The sequence below is a fragment of the Nannospalax galili genome, unplaced genomic scaffold (assembly GCF_000622305.1).
Source record: "Nannospalax galili isolate Female #2095 unplaced genomic scaffold, S.galili_v1.0 scaffold146, whole genome shotgun sequence".
NCBI classification, from domain to species: domain Eukaryota; kingdom Metazoa; phylum Chordata; class Mammalia; order Rodentia; family Spalacidae; genus Nannospalax; species Nannospalax galili.
Window position 1 is genome coordinate 5,627,979 of NW_008357929.1, and position 13,671 is coordinate 5,641,649.

The following is a 13,671-nucleotide window of genomic DNA, read 5'->3' on the forward strand; positions in this document are numbered from 1 at the left end:
TATTAGCTGGGTGTGGTGGTGCAGGCCTTTAAATCTCAGCACTCCAGAGGCAGAAGTAGGTGGATCTCTGTGAGTTCAAGTCCAGCTTGGTCCACATAGCAAGTTCCAGGCCAGCAGGGAAACCCTGTCTCAACCTCCCTCCCTTCCTCCCCCTCAAAAGACCCCACCAGCACTAACTATTAATAGCTACTATTAATCCTGTAGGTATTATTGACAAATATATATTATTAGAAAGAAAATAAAAATCAATAATGTCAAACATTTAAAATTCCAGATCATTTCTTATTTAACATTGCCAGCAGTCAAATTAGTGACATCAAAAGCCAGATAGAGCAGAAAAATATATTAAGCTTGAAGTCAAAAGCCCTGACTATGTCTGACCTGAACTAGCCCTGGAACTCATAGTAGGAAAGTCAGCTATTCCCCTCCAGTCTCAGCTTCCTCTGTCTGTGGAGTGGACAGTTTGACTTAAGCAACATCTAAGGTCTCCAATGACCCAGGGGTTCTATGATTCTTATTACTTACCATTAAAATTACCTGATGTCTTGAGTTTTCTGTAAAATAATCAGGTGAGATTGGAGTAAGGAAGAGACAGCATAACACTGGCCCAGTGAGAATGACTGTTCATTCCACTACAAGATGGGCACCAGGAGCTCTTCATCACCATCTCTACTTTTATGCACGTCTAAAATTTTCCATGACAAAATTTTTAGAAATTAATAAAATATGCCCCTCACCCCCCATGTGGATGGCTACTATTAAAAAAAAACAACAGGTATTAGAAAGTGTGTGGAGAAAGGAGAAGGCTCGAGTACTGTTGGTAAGAATGTAAAATGGCACAGTCACTATGGAAAACAGCAAGGTGATTCGCAACCAATTAAAATATAATTCCAGTATGGTTCATCACCCTCACTTTTGGGGCCCATAGCCAAAAGAACGGAAGCAGGGTTTTAAAGAGATCTTTGCATACTGTGTTCATGGCAGCACTATTTACACCAGCTAAACTATGGAGGCAACCCAAACATCCATCAGCAAATGAACAGTGAAGCAAGATGTAGTACATCCATACAATGGAATATCATTTTCCCTTTAAAAAGAAGTTAATTCTGACTGTGCTCCTATGTGGATGAACCTCGAGAACGTTATGCTGAGTGAAATAGTTACAAATAAAGACAAATACTGTATAATTCTGCTTATATGAGGTATTTATAAATAAGAAAAACCTGCAGTCAGATTCAGAGACAGAAAACAGAATAGTGGTTTCCAGGTCCTGAGGAGCGAGAGGAACAAGGAAAGCCGTTGTTTAATGGGCACAGAGTCAGATTTACAAGATGAAGGAAGATCTGAACATGCAGGGCACTGACACTGCACAGCACTTACAGAGAACTTATATCACAGGACTACATGCTGAAAAACAATTAAGACTGTCAATTTAGTTAGAGCGAGAACTCGGTGGATAGAGTGCTTGTCATACATGCTTGAGGACCAGAGTTTACATGCTTAGCACCCAAGTAAATGCTGGGTGGGCATGGCATCCTGCCTGTAATTCCAGTGCTAGGAAGGTAGAGACAGGGGATCCCCCAAACAAGCTGGCTAGCTAGATTAGCCATATCTGTGGGTTTTAGGTTCAACTGAGAGACCTTGCCTCAATGAATAAGGCGCAGAGTGATTGAGGAAGACTCCTGACGTCAGTCTCAGGCCTCCACACAAAGAAACAAAAAGATGGCAAATTTTATGCTATATGTATTTTACCACAGTGAAAAACAATATTGTTTAAATTGATGATTTCTTGCTTCTCATGTTCACAAATTATACTCTGAGGTGATTGGCTGTTTCAGTATTTCACAAAGCTGAAATACTAGGTGACAGCTTCAAACAGCCTGCGTCTGAGCTGACCTGATTTTATTACTTCCTGTTGAATGTATGCTCTTTGGTTTTGTTTTTACTGGTAGTCTTCATTTCTTTCACAGATCGTGAAAATCAGTCCATCCTGATCACGTATGTGGCTTTCTTCTTCTTTTCTGATTGGCAGTGATTGATTGTCTTAAATGTTGACAATATGTGTCATAGTCTGATCTCCTTTCCTTTCTGTTTGGCAGTGGAGAATCCGGGGCAGGAAAGACCGTGAACACTAAGCGTGTCATCCAGTACTTTGCAACAATTGCAGTTACTGGAGAGAAGAAGAAAGAGGAATCTGGCAAAATGCAGGTGGGCCTGGTAGTCAGAGTGAGGATCCAGACTCTTTCGTAACTCCAAGAAATCTGGATCCTCAGAGGACTGCTCTTTCCTTCCTAGGGGACGCTGGAGGATCAAATCATCAGTGCCAACCCCCTGCTGGAGGCCTTTGGCAATGCCAAGACCGTGAGAAACGACAATTCCTCTCGTTTTGTAAGTCACGGTCACAGAGAGGCCCTTTCAGGCACGAATTGCTGGGGTAGCCATATCTGAATTAGTATTTCACTTGTAAAAAAAAAAAAAAAAAGCTCCATGTTCTTCAGAGTTTAGGAGTAAACACATTTTTATCTTTTCAAGGGCAAATTCATTAGAATTCACTTTGGGACTACAGGGAAACTGGCATCAGCTGATATTGAAACATGTGAGTAACTGGACCATTGAAAATCTAAATGGAGAAGTGTGAGTTTGGTGGCAGGGCCATTCTGTGACACTTGCTATGCACCGAGCCTGCAAGACAGCAGTTTGCTGTCAGAATTGCCTGTGAGCTAATGCCAGGCTTAACTCATAACCTACTGTTTGTGTCCCTATCTCAATCTTAGAATGATGGCCCTGTCCTACATCTCAGAGGAGTTCATACCTCAGGAGCAACTGTGATTCCCCACCACCAGGGTTACCTATGGGTTTCTATAAGTTACCTATAGGTTCACAATCTATTTCTGATTTGCTCTAGACCTAAGCTTTTGTAGTTGTCTCCAAGGTAGATCAAGTAACATCAGTCCCCCATGTGGAACTTTACTTGTCCCAGGGCAAGCTGTTTCAGTTATTGTACTTAGTAAAGGACATGGACAACTGTTACATGCATCTGCAGTTGTAATGGATGCAACCACAGGAAGACCATCAGGCTGGAATCTTAATGGAGTCAAATGAAATGCCCCAATTTTGGCGAAAGTCCCTGCAGTTCATTAGTATGCCACAAGTGTAGATATTTTTTTCTAGCTCAATCTCTCTCTTTCCAGATCTTCTAGAAAAATCTAGAGTTACTTTCCAGCTAAAAGCTGAAAGAAGCTACCATATTTTTTATCAGATCACTTCCAACAAGAAGCCAGAGCTAATTGGTAAGAAAGAACTTAAATTCTTGGATGGAAGTTGATATTTGTATTAACAACTGCTAAACATATACCCTGAATTCTATGTATTCAGAAATGCTCCTGATCACCACCAATCCATATGACTATGCCTTCGTCAGTCAGGGGGAGATCACAGTCCCCAGCATCGATGACCAAGAAGAGTTGATGGCCACAGACGTAAGTCATAACATACACCCTTAAAAATACATGGTATATGGGAACGACAACAATTCTACATAGGTATGATGACCGAGGGAGAAATTACAAATTATCGTAAATAGTGTCTTCTACTCTAACCTCTGTCTTCTCATCTTTCCTGGTAGAGTGCCATTGACATCCTGGGCTTCACTTCTGAAGAGAAAGTGTCCATTTATAAGCTCACTGGGGCAGTGATGCATTATGGGAACATGAAGTTCAAGCAAAAGCAGCGCGAGGAGCAAGCTGAGCCCGATGGCACCGAAGGTACCAAAAGACCCTCCATTTTACTTGAATCAGAGTCTGCAAATCAAGAAATTTCAGATCCCGCCCTGTCCTCACATCTCTTTTGCAGCCGCACTTCTGAAGAATATACCACATTTGTCCAACTGCGTGTTTTCCTCGCCATCCGCCTTCCTCGCCTCTCCATTGCCCAACCATTTCTATCCAATCCAAATAACATGCATAGCCAGTTATAAGTTCAACCTAGAGCCAGACAGAGAATTAGAGACAGAATGAGGTGGAATAGTAAGTACTCCTGCTTGGCCTTGGCAAAAGTCGGTAGGTATACACAGATTGGCATATTGTTTTAACAATAGCTAGGAAACGGCATCACTGACAATAGAAGATCTCTCCAAACACAGGGTGAGAGGTGAAAGATGCTCCTAGGGACATTGGTATGTATGTGTGTGAGTCTATACATAAACCTGTCAAAGGCAATGAGTAAGATAGAAGATGAATTGACAAAGAAAAACCGTGTAGTCTACCTGTGGAACAACATTCAATCCATAGGACCAACCACACAATTGTCCCTCTGCTTCTAAAGCCTTTCCCGACCATCTCAGTCTGAGATATTCTCCCCGCCCCCTCTCTCTCTCTCTCTCTCTCTTTCAGGGTCCTTCTTTTCCAGAGGTTCCCTTTGAGCCTGACAAACAGCATTACACAGAATTTAAATAGGATCACCCAGTTTAACTTAATCCTCACATTTTCAGATAAAAAAGTTAATCAGTAAGGCTAAATCTGGAGCGATAAAATCAAGATCAGAGTATTCCAACTTTTACCCTCACTAACAGTATATTTATCCCATTTTTGCAACAAGACCTAAAATACCTTTAAGGGGAGGACTGTGGCTTAAACCTTACATAAAATATTACAACAAACATTGTACGCATGTTTATGGCTAATGAAAGCTTTTTCAAAACCTACTTGCAATAATCACTAAAAGTCAGTACAACTGACCAATTGTCTAGTGGCGTGTATGTGTCATAATATACACACAAAGAACCTCATTTGACTTCCTACTGAATTATTTAAAACTTTTCATTTAAATACTAGATTGATTAGACCGGAGAACAGAAAGATGAAGATAAAAGGGGTAGCCATTGCTAAATAACACTTCCTGATTTATGTCACATCAGTTGCTGACAAGGCGGCCTATCTCCAATGCCTGAACTCTGCTGACCTGCTCAAAGCCCTCTGCTACCCCAGGGTCAAGGTTGGCAATGAATATGTCACCAAAGGCCAGACTGTGCAGCAGGTAAGTATGGGCCCTCAATGAATCACATACACCCAGGCCTCTAGGACACCGCTCCAACAGCACTAGCAACACACTATACCTTCACAGGTGTACAACGCAGTGGGTGCCCTGGCCAAAGCCGTCTACGAGAAGATGTTCCTGTGGATGGTCACCCGCATCAACCAGCAGCTGGACACCAAGCAGCCCAGGCAGTACTTCATCGGGGTCTTGGACATCGCTGGCTTTGAGATCTTTGATGTGAGTAATCTTCATGTTAATAAAAAGCAAGAGACACAATTGCAAACTTCTGTATACTAAATGATATCTATTTATATTGTCCATATTGCATGCTCCAACACTGCATCTGGAATAAGAGTTAGCTCAAAATATCTCAGAGATAATATAATAATAACAGATAAAACTGATTGAACAGTCAGTGTGGTTTTGCTATTATACTAGAGACTTCAAAATATCCCATTTAACCTTCAAGACAACTCAAGAAAGAGAAGTTACTGTTTCCTTTAATATTAGAGAAAAAAACTGAGATACAAGGAAATCAGAATACTTGCTAAAGAGTCCACAGGCATATAACACAAAGCCAAGGCTGGATCCTATCTGTAGCATTTGGTTTATATACAAGGCATGTTCCAGGGAAGGGAACAGGCCCACAGGTAGAAGTAAAGCTATAAACATCAGCCTCTCCTCTTCCAAGTTCACTGTAGATAAGTTATTTCATCACAAGACTCTTGGCTTTGTCTGGAGTAAAGTGGTAGAGACTCTTAGATTTTCAACTGCTGTACTGCATCATGTCCCCAGTTTCATAGATCGGGTAAGGGGAATATATGATGTCAACAGAAGAGAATTAACCTGTTCATTTCATTTTATACATCAGCTAACGTGATGATCAAGGGCAAAAATGGAAACTTCTTAAACTGGAGAGTAGGAGTGGTCCCAAAAAATTAAGCCTTTCCGATAAACCATTTTCTCCTGCCTTCTAGCACCTGAACCGTAAAACTCACGACCATGGTTGTAGTTTTAATGCCTGAATGTCCATGCAGTCTTAAAGGTGGAAAGAAGCAGATTTTATTTGAATTCTGGTGTAAAGAATGCCTAAAATCCACAAGAAAGGCATTTATTCCTGACTATTGAAATGATAACAATCATCTTAAATGTTTAAGTTTAAATCTCATCATTCTAGTCCACATTATTTTCCATAAAGCATATTTTCAATAATGGATTTTACTCCCATAAAAACCCACTGATGCTGGAAATCTCTATTTCTTTATGCAGTTCAACAGCCTGGAGCAGCTGTGCATCAACTTCACCAACGAGAAACTGCAACAGTTCTTCAACCACCACATGTTCGTGCTGGAGCAGGAGGAGTACAAGAAGGAAGGCATCGAGTGGACGTTCATTGACTTCGGGATGGACCTGGCCGCCTGCATCGAGCTCATTGAGAAGGTCTGTGTGACTCTCAAGGAGAGATTTGGCTATGAAGATGACTTTCTTAGGTGTCTTAAGCAACTCCAGGAAGCATTATTGTCTCACAATCATTTGAAATCTGAACAAATTAGAAAATTACTATTTAGAAACCATTTTGTCTTTACAATTTTACATAAAAAGGGTGAGTGGCTGGTTTCATTTATTTCTAATCTGTTTTGTTCTAATACTGACTCACGTCCACTTTTAAAGTAGCAGTGACAACTCCATTTGTGACGGTCTGCTTCACTAGAACCACTCTTAGTAGGTACTAATCTGCCTCCATGATGTTCTAGGACATCGTTAAGAGAAATATTTTTCTAAATAAAAATTTATGTGCATGTAATCCAACAAGTACCTTTATGAAAACTAATCTGCTATAAGTCAAGAAGTCAAATTGCTCCTACTTCTTCATAATCTATATTTAAGGAGACCAGACATTCAAAATATCTTAGATAATGTTGGAGTTACTTATATTGCTAGCTATTGTGCTAACAATAACATCATTCTAAGTGAATAGTCTTTTATATGTGTGTGTGTGTTTGTGTGTGGTGTATATGCACATGTGTGTACAGGTGCACTCACCTGTGCACATGTGGGGGCCAGAGGAGGATGTTGGGTGTCCTGCTCTATCACTCTCTGCCGTGTTCCCTTGAGACTAGGTCTCTCAATGAGCCTGGAGCTAGATTGATGACTGGTTAATTCTAGAGATGCTCTGGTCTCCATCCCTCGACCCTTCCTCCCTGAGAGTGGTGCGCACACACACACACACACACACACACACACACACACACACACAGAGTATTGGGGCTATAGGCATGTGCATGACCACATTCAGATTTTTATGTGGGAATATGAACTCAGACCCTCATACTTGCACAGCCAGCATTATCCACTGAGCATCTCCCCAGTCTCAGAAGGTCTTTTTTGTAACAAAATAAAACATTGACAACAGATCTATTCATTTAATAAGAAAAAGTACGATAATAAAAGTAATTAACAAATTACCACAAATGCTATACTGCCTGACCTTTGGATTTTGTCTCAGGCTGTTCTTTTAATTGAACATAATACTATAGATTGAAAGGGAGAAGAAATGGTAGGAAGGTCATTCTAGGGACAACAAAGGGACGTCTTTGAGCTGTGACCCTGGCTTACTTTATATTTGTATTTAACTGAGGGTGCTCATAATTCAATAAAATGGCAGCTACCATGTCTGTATCCATTGAGAAAAGTGAGGTTGACCCCAGGTCTACTTTTCTGAATCCAGCCACTGGGCATCTTCTCCATCCTGGAAGAGGAGTGCATGTTCCCCAAGGCGACAGACACCTCCTTCAAGAACAAGCTGTATGACCAGCACCTGGGCAAGTCCAGCAACTTCCAGAAGCCCAAGGTGGTCAAAGGCAGAGCTGAGGCCCACTTCTCGCTGGTGCACTATGCAGGCACTGTGGACTACAGTGTCTCAGGCTGGTTGGAGAAGAACAAGGACCCCCTGAATGAGACTGTCGTTGGACTGTACCAGAAGTCCTCCAACAGGCTCCTGGCACACCTCTATGCCACCTTTGCTACAACAGATGGTAAGACTCCAGACATGAGGTGGGCACTGTCCACATGTGGTCACCTTCCATTTCATCCACAGCACCCAAAAGATTCGGTAGATCCTTTAACGGTGCTCGGTCTCTTTTGTTTCTTGTAGCCGACAGTGGAAAGAAGAAAGTTGCCAAAAAGAAAGGCTCTTCCTTCCAAACAGTCTCTGCACTTTTCAGGGTAAGACAAGTGCGAGCTAATCTGCTTCCAGCTCACTGACATCACACAAGAATCAACAGTGTTGAGACTCTAACCTTGATGTATTCAAGAATAGCAATGTGATCTGAATCCGATTGCTGTCACTGTGTGAGGTCAACTGACAATATGATATACAAATGAAATCTAACAAATGTGGGATCAGAACTTATGTTACACCTCCTTCAAGAACAAGCTGTATGACCAGCACCTGGGCAAGTCCAGCAACTTCCAGAAGCCCAAAGTGGTGAAAGGCAGAGCCGAGGCCCACTTCTCCCTGATTCACTATGCGGGCACCGTGGACTACAACATTGCTGGCTGGCTGGATAAGAACAAGGACCCCCTGAATGACACCGTGGTGGGGCTGTACCAGAAGTCAGCAATGAAAACTCTGGCCAGCCTCTTTTCCACATATGCTAGTGCTGAAGGAGGTACTTTCTGTGCCCTTACCTAAGTCAAAGTATTCCCTCAAAATGTCCCGATAATGTTCCAGAGTCTGGGAGAGTATTCTAATTGATACATTTTCTTTTTACTTCAGATGGCAGTGCAAAGAAGGGTGGTAAGAAGAAGGGTTCTTCCTTCCAAACTGTGTCAGCCCTATTCAGGGTAATGTACAGATTTAAAGGATATTCAGCTTCTAAGAATTACAACCACAGGAGTTAGAATAAGTTAGGAGGGAATGGAATGTTGCTAGGAATCACTTTAAATATTCATTCTCATCAGGATAGACCTAAAGCAATACCTCTGTGGGAACGGATGCTTTATTCATTAGTCTTCATATGATTGTCTAATGTATTTGGGAATGCCACCATGTCCTTAAAAGCTTCTTAGACATATTATATAAATATTATGCAATTGCACATACATTACAAGAAGTGCCAATGGTAAGGATGATTTTTAAGGAAGCACAAAGCTATTCCTGTAAAGATTTTGTTTCTATTCTACTTCTACTGCATTTAAGAATGTTCTCAAGTTTCTCTTCAGTTTGTTTGAGCCAGGGTCTTACTATGTAGCTTAGGCTGATCTTGAAGTTCCGATCCTCCAGCCTCAGCTTCCCATGTGCTGGGATTACAGGCATGTGTCACTAGGCTAGAATTTAAGATTCCTTTGGAAAATGAGCCTGCAATAGAGGAGTGTAAAATCCTTCCACCAAAGTAAATTTCTGTCCTCTGAGATGGATTTGATTTTTTTTTTAGAATAGCTGAAAATCATTTAAAACCAGGCCTAGTGATTTAAATGGATGATTAAAGTGCAAGACATTCCATGAGGGTCAAAGAATAATAATTTTGTTACAAAATAGTATAGTTTTTCCATTATGCAATTGTACATTTTCATAATGTAATCATAATTCTTATGTAGTTTGGTTTTTCCTGAGAGGAGTGTATAAGATTTCTAGTCCAAGACTGCTGAGAATTTTTATACATTGTTCCTTTCAAAACTAAAATATAGGTATGACCTATGATCTAAACATGAAATTTGTTCTTATTCTTTTTCTTTCTCACTTCTAATTTGAATTATCTCACAAAACAGATTATTGCTTCAGCAGCTTGTCTGTATACATATTTTCAAGCTTTGCTAGTCACATTATTTATTTTGATTTCCTGAGACATGAAAAAAAGCACACCATAAAAAATATACCTAAGAAGTATTGAGAAATGTTTGTATGGAAAATTTCTGTGACTGGATGAAATGATGACATTTTGTCATAACCAGTTCTCCATTTCTAGAATAACTCCCTCCATATGCTTTAGAGCAAAGATGTTCCCAGGTACCCAAGATCCATCCACACAAAGTTACAAAGTTGCATAGTCTTATACTTTTAGACTCTTCAAAACACAAAGCAAGAAATTAGAGGTTCCCAGGAAATAATAAAAAAGGAAGGAATAGCAAAAGTTGAGACAATTGATAACTCAGGTTTTCACAGTAAATTGATAACTACTGCCAGAATCATTAGCACTGAAAAACGAAAGAGCCTGCAGAGATCATCTCAACTCTTTTCAGATGAGGCCCAGAGACAAAACAGGAATAGCAGATTCAGGCAGCTGACTCATCAGTGCAGAGGGCTTTTTTTGTCTTCTGATTACCTGGCTGAGAAGACTGTCTGTGTATCAAGGCTACTGACAGCACTCTGAGCCTAAGTGTTATGATGGATACCTTGGAGATCTGCAGTTCTTCTCAGCACTTTGACCTTCTGGCTAGTTAAGAGACAGGACAATGAGACCTTCAATGCACAGCAGTTAAAGCCGCAGAAGCTTGTGTCCAAGTCAGGCATGGTGGTACACGCCTTTAATCCCAGCACCCAGAAGGCAGAGGCAGGTGATCTCTGTGACTTCAAGGCCAGCCTACTCTACATACTAGGTTCTAGGGCAGCCAGGGCTACATAGTGAGACGTTGTCTCAAAAAAGAAAAGAAAGGAAAAGAAAAAAAATGCTTACATACAATAGCTAAAAGTGGCCTGTATTATTTTTGCCAAAAGAAACCCCAAATACAGCTTTCTCAAGACCTTTCTGTCTCATTTTCTAGGAAAACTTAAATAAACTGATGACCAATCTGAGAAGTACACACCCTCACTTTGTACGGTGTATCATTCCCAATGAAACTAAAACCCCTGGTAAGACACAGAGCTTAAAACAACGGGGAACATGCCCAAGTCCAAAGACTCAGCACCTTGAGGTTAACTTCTCTTCTCTGTCTTCAGGTGCCATGGAGCACGAGCTTGTCCTGCACCAGCTGAGGTGTAACGGTGTGCTGGAAGGCATCCGCATCTGCAGGAAAGGATTCCCAAGCAGGATCTTATATGGGGATTTTAAACAGAGGTCAGTCCTCTTTGTAGTATAACACTGAATGCTGTGACTAGGTTAACATCTTAACTGTTGTTCTTTGTTCCATGTATCCTACTTAGCATATATTGAAAAAGAAGTCAAATAACACAGTTTTGTGATAGAATAACAGGCTAGGCCACTATCTTATCTTGAAGAACAATTAGATGTCTACTTTTATTTATTATTTTTATTGTATGTGTATGAATCTATTCCCTGCATCTAAGCACCCTTGTCAAGCAATGGTTCCAGAGGTCCGAAGTGGGCATCAGATGCCCCAGGAACTGCACTTACAGATGGTTGTTAGCTGCCATGTGGGTGCTGAGAACAGGACATGGGTCTTCTGCAACAGCCAGTGCTCTGAACCACTGAGACATCTCTCCAGCCCCCTACTTTTATTTTTGCTCTTGAATTTGTGTAGACTCCTCTTTGGGAGGTCATTTGGGTATACAATCACACTGTTCTGACCATGTCTTATTTGCTTAACTGAACAGATACAAAGTTCTAAATGCAAGTGCTATTCCAGAAGGACAGTTCATTGACAGCAAGAAGGCTTCTGAGAAGCTTCTGGCCTCTATTGATATTGACCATACACAATATAAGTTTGGACATACCAAGGTACCACCACTACCCATTTAGACCTAACCTGTATACCCACAGCAGTCTCTGTGCCTCATGAAGTAAGGGCATGATTTGTGACCTTTCTCCAGGTTTTCTTCAAAGCTGGTCTTCTGGGTCTTCTGGAAGAAATGAGAGATGAAAAGTTGGCCCAGATTATAACAAGAACACAAGCCGTCTGTAGAGGGTATCTAATGAGAGTAGAATATCAGAAGATGCTGCAGAGGAGGTAATAGCCTTATAGACCATCAGGATCATAAGATCCCCAGAGGACTAGCAATCAGCTTGTGTCATCAAGTCTTTCATTTTGTGGCTGACATGCTCGTTCCCCCTTACAACACACCTACCTTAGCATCATCCTCCAGAATCCCTCTCCTGCCTCCCTTCCCATCCCTCTCACACACAGCTATAGAGCAGCTTGCAATAAGCACTCTTTTCATCTCACCATGCCTCAGCTTGTGGCTCCCGTGGTATCCCAAGTTGCTTTCCTTGGCTGTCAAAGCCCTCTCTATTCCCACCTCACCTGTCATTTCCAACCACATTGACTGGAAAAAGAGTTGGTTTTCTCTTATCCTCGTGTCTGTATAAACCCTGTCTCCTCATCCAAGTCTAATTAGTCAAAAGTCCTTTACTCCTTTTCATAATTAACCATACACTTTTTCTACACAGTATTTTTGCTCATGAGTTCTCCTCATGTAAACATTTTGCTCATCTTTGTTTATTTAGATCTCATTGTTACAGTTTCTCAGTCTTTTTGATTTGTGCCATAGATTGGATCATATTTGCCTTTTCAGACTTACAGCTCTTAAAAATTGGACCTATAGAAATAAAATTTCCATTCTAGCAAGCGTCATAAGACCAATACACTTTTACAAGTTAGTCAAACCTTGCCACCCTGTTGTTGTAGTTTGTGGAACTATGCCAGCAGTACCATTTCAAAACTTTACTTAAATAAACAAATGTGAAGCTCAATGCATGCGAAAAATACCCTGAAACATTAATGCTCTAGTTGAACAGGCAGGACTAAGACACTCAAAAGCATTTAGAAACAAGAGTATATTATTTGAAGAAGCAGACAGAAGAAGAATAGGTAATTCAGTGGTGATCAGAAAAAGAGGCAAAGTTTGAAGGGGGCCAATCACAGGCTCAGTTTAGGTGGGCAAACAAATCAGCATATGGCATGTTATAGCTCACATCTGTGTGGCAGCAGCCAAGCAGCCCAATGGCCACACTCACCTCCAAACCACTTCTGCAATAGTGGCAGGGATGATCTTAGGGTGGCGTAAGCTGTCCAGACATCCCAGTCTGCACCCTCCAGAGTGAGCTCTTTGCTGGTTTGGCAGGGACTGAGAATACTACGTGCTCAATATGAAGAGTACACACTGACTATAACCGAATGAATGCAAGTATGTGCGTGTGTAGGTATGTTTGTGAAGTCTGCATACTATGCACACAGAATCTGACACAACATCTACAGACTGCAATATTCATTAAAAAGAAAGTGTGCATGCCACGGATAACAATCACATTGCTTCCAATGGAACAAGTGCCCACCATTTGTTTTCATATTCCAGAGAAGCCATCTTCTGCATCCAGTACAACGTGCGGGCCTTCATGAACGTCAAGCACTGGCCCTGGATGAAGCTCTTCTTCAAGATCAAGCCCTTGCTGAAGAGTGCAGAGACCGAGAAGGAGATGGCCACCATGAAAGAAGAGTTCCAGAAAACCAAAGATGAGCTTGCCAAGTCAGAGGCAAAGAGGAAGGAGCTGGAGGAAAAGATGGTATCACTGTTGAAAGAGAAAAATGACCTTCAACTCCAGGTTCAATCTGTAAGTACCCTGAAGTAGGAATGCAGCATGTTACCATGATATGGAGATGTCCATAGACTTTGGCTTGCAAAATGGACTTTCCCCAAGAAAAAAAAAAAAGATTATGTATTGTTATTGTTGTTGGTAATGG

The 13,671-nt window shown here is 41.2% G+C and overlaps 1 protein-coding gene across 7 annotated transcripts in view; it reads left to right on the plus strand.

Moving 5' to 3' along the window:
- Window positions 1-13,671, plus strand: part of Myh8 (myosin heavy chain 8) — a 33,336-nt gene that overhangs the window by 2,794 nt on the left and 16,871 nt on the right. The window contains exons 4-21 of one of the 7 annotated variants that reach the window (XM_008855719.3): window positions 1,971-1,998; window positions 2,100-2,208; window positions 2,296-2,388; window positions 2,533-2,596; window positions 3,192-3,290; window positions 3,376-3,479; window positions 3,626-3,764; window positions 4,916-5,034; window positions 5,122-5,271; window positions 6,304-6,474; window positions 7,763-7,895; window positions 8,529-8,714; window positions 8,813-8,880; window positions 10,798-10,885; window positions 10,973-11,090; window positions 11,588-11,711; window positions 11,804-11,940; window positions 13,286-13,541. In XM_008855719.3, the coding sequence (XP_008853941.1) occupies window positions 1,971-1,998; window positions 2,100-2,208; window positions 2,296-2,388; window positions 2,533-2,596; window positions 3,192-3,290; window positions 3,376-3,479; window positions 3,626-3,764; window positions 4,916-5,034; window positions 5,122-5,271; window positions 6,304-6,474; window positions 7,763-7,895; window positions 8,529-8,714; window positions 8,813-8,880; window positions 10,798-10,885; window positions 10,973-11,090; window positions 11,588-11,711; window positions 11,804-11,940; window positions 13,286-13,541 (2,186 nt within the window). Of the gene's footprint in view, window positions 1-1,970; window positions 1,999-2,099; window positions 2,221-2,295; window positions 2,389-2,532; window positions 2,597-3,191; window positions 3,291-3,375; window positions 3,480-3,625; window positions 3,765-4,915; window positions 5,035-5,121; window positions 5,272-6,303; window positions 6,475-7,762; window positions 8,089-8,188; window positions 8,260-8,512; window positions 8,715-8,812; window positions 8,881-10,797; window positions 10,886-10,972; window positions 11,091-11,587; window positions 11,712-11,803; window positions 11,941-13,285; window positions 13,542-13,671 lie in introns of all 7 variants that reach the window. The other 6 variants (XM_008855721.3, XM_008855718.3, XM_008855720.3 and 3 more) reach the window with 6 other exon arrangements.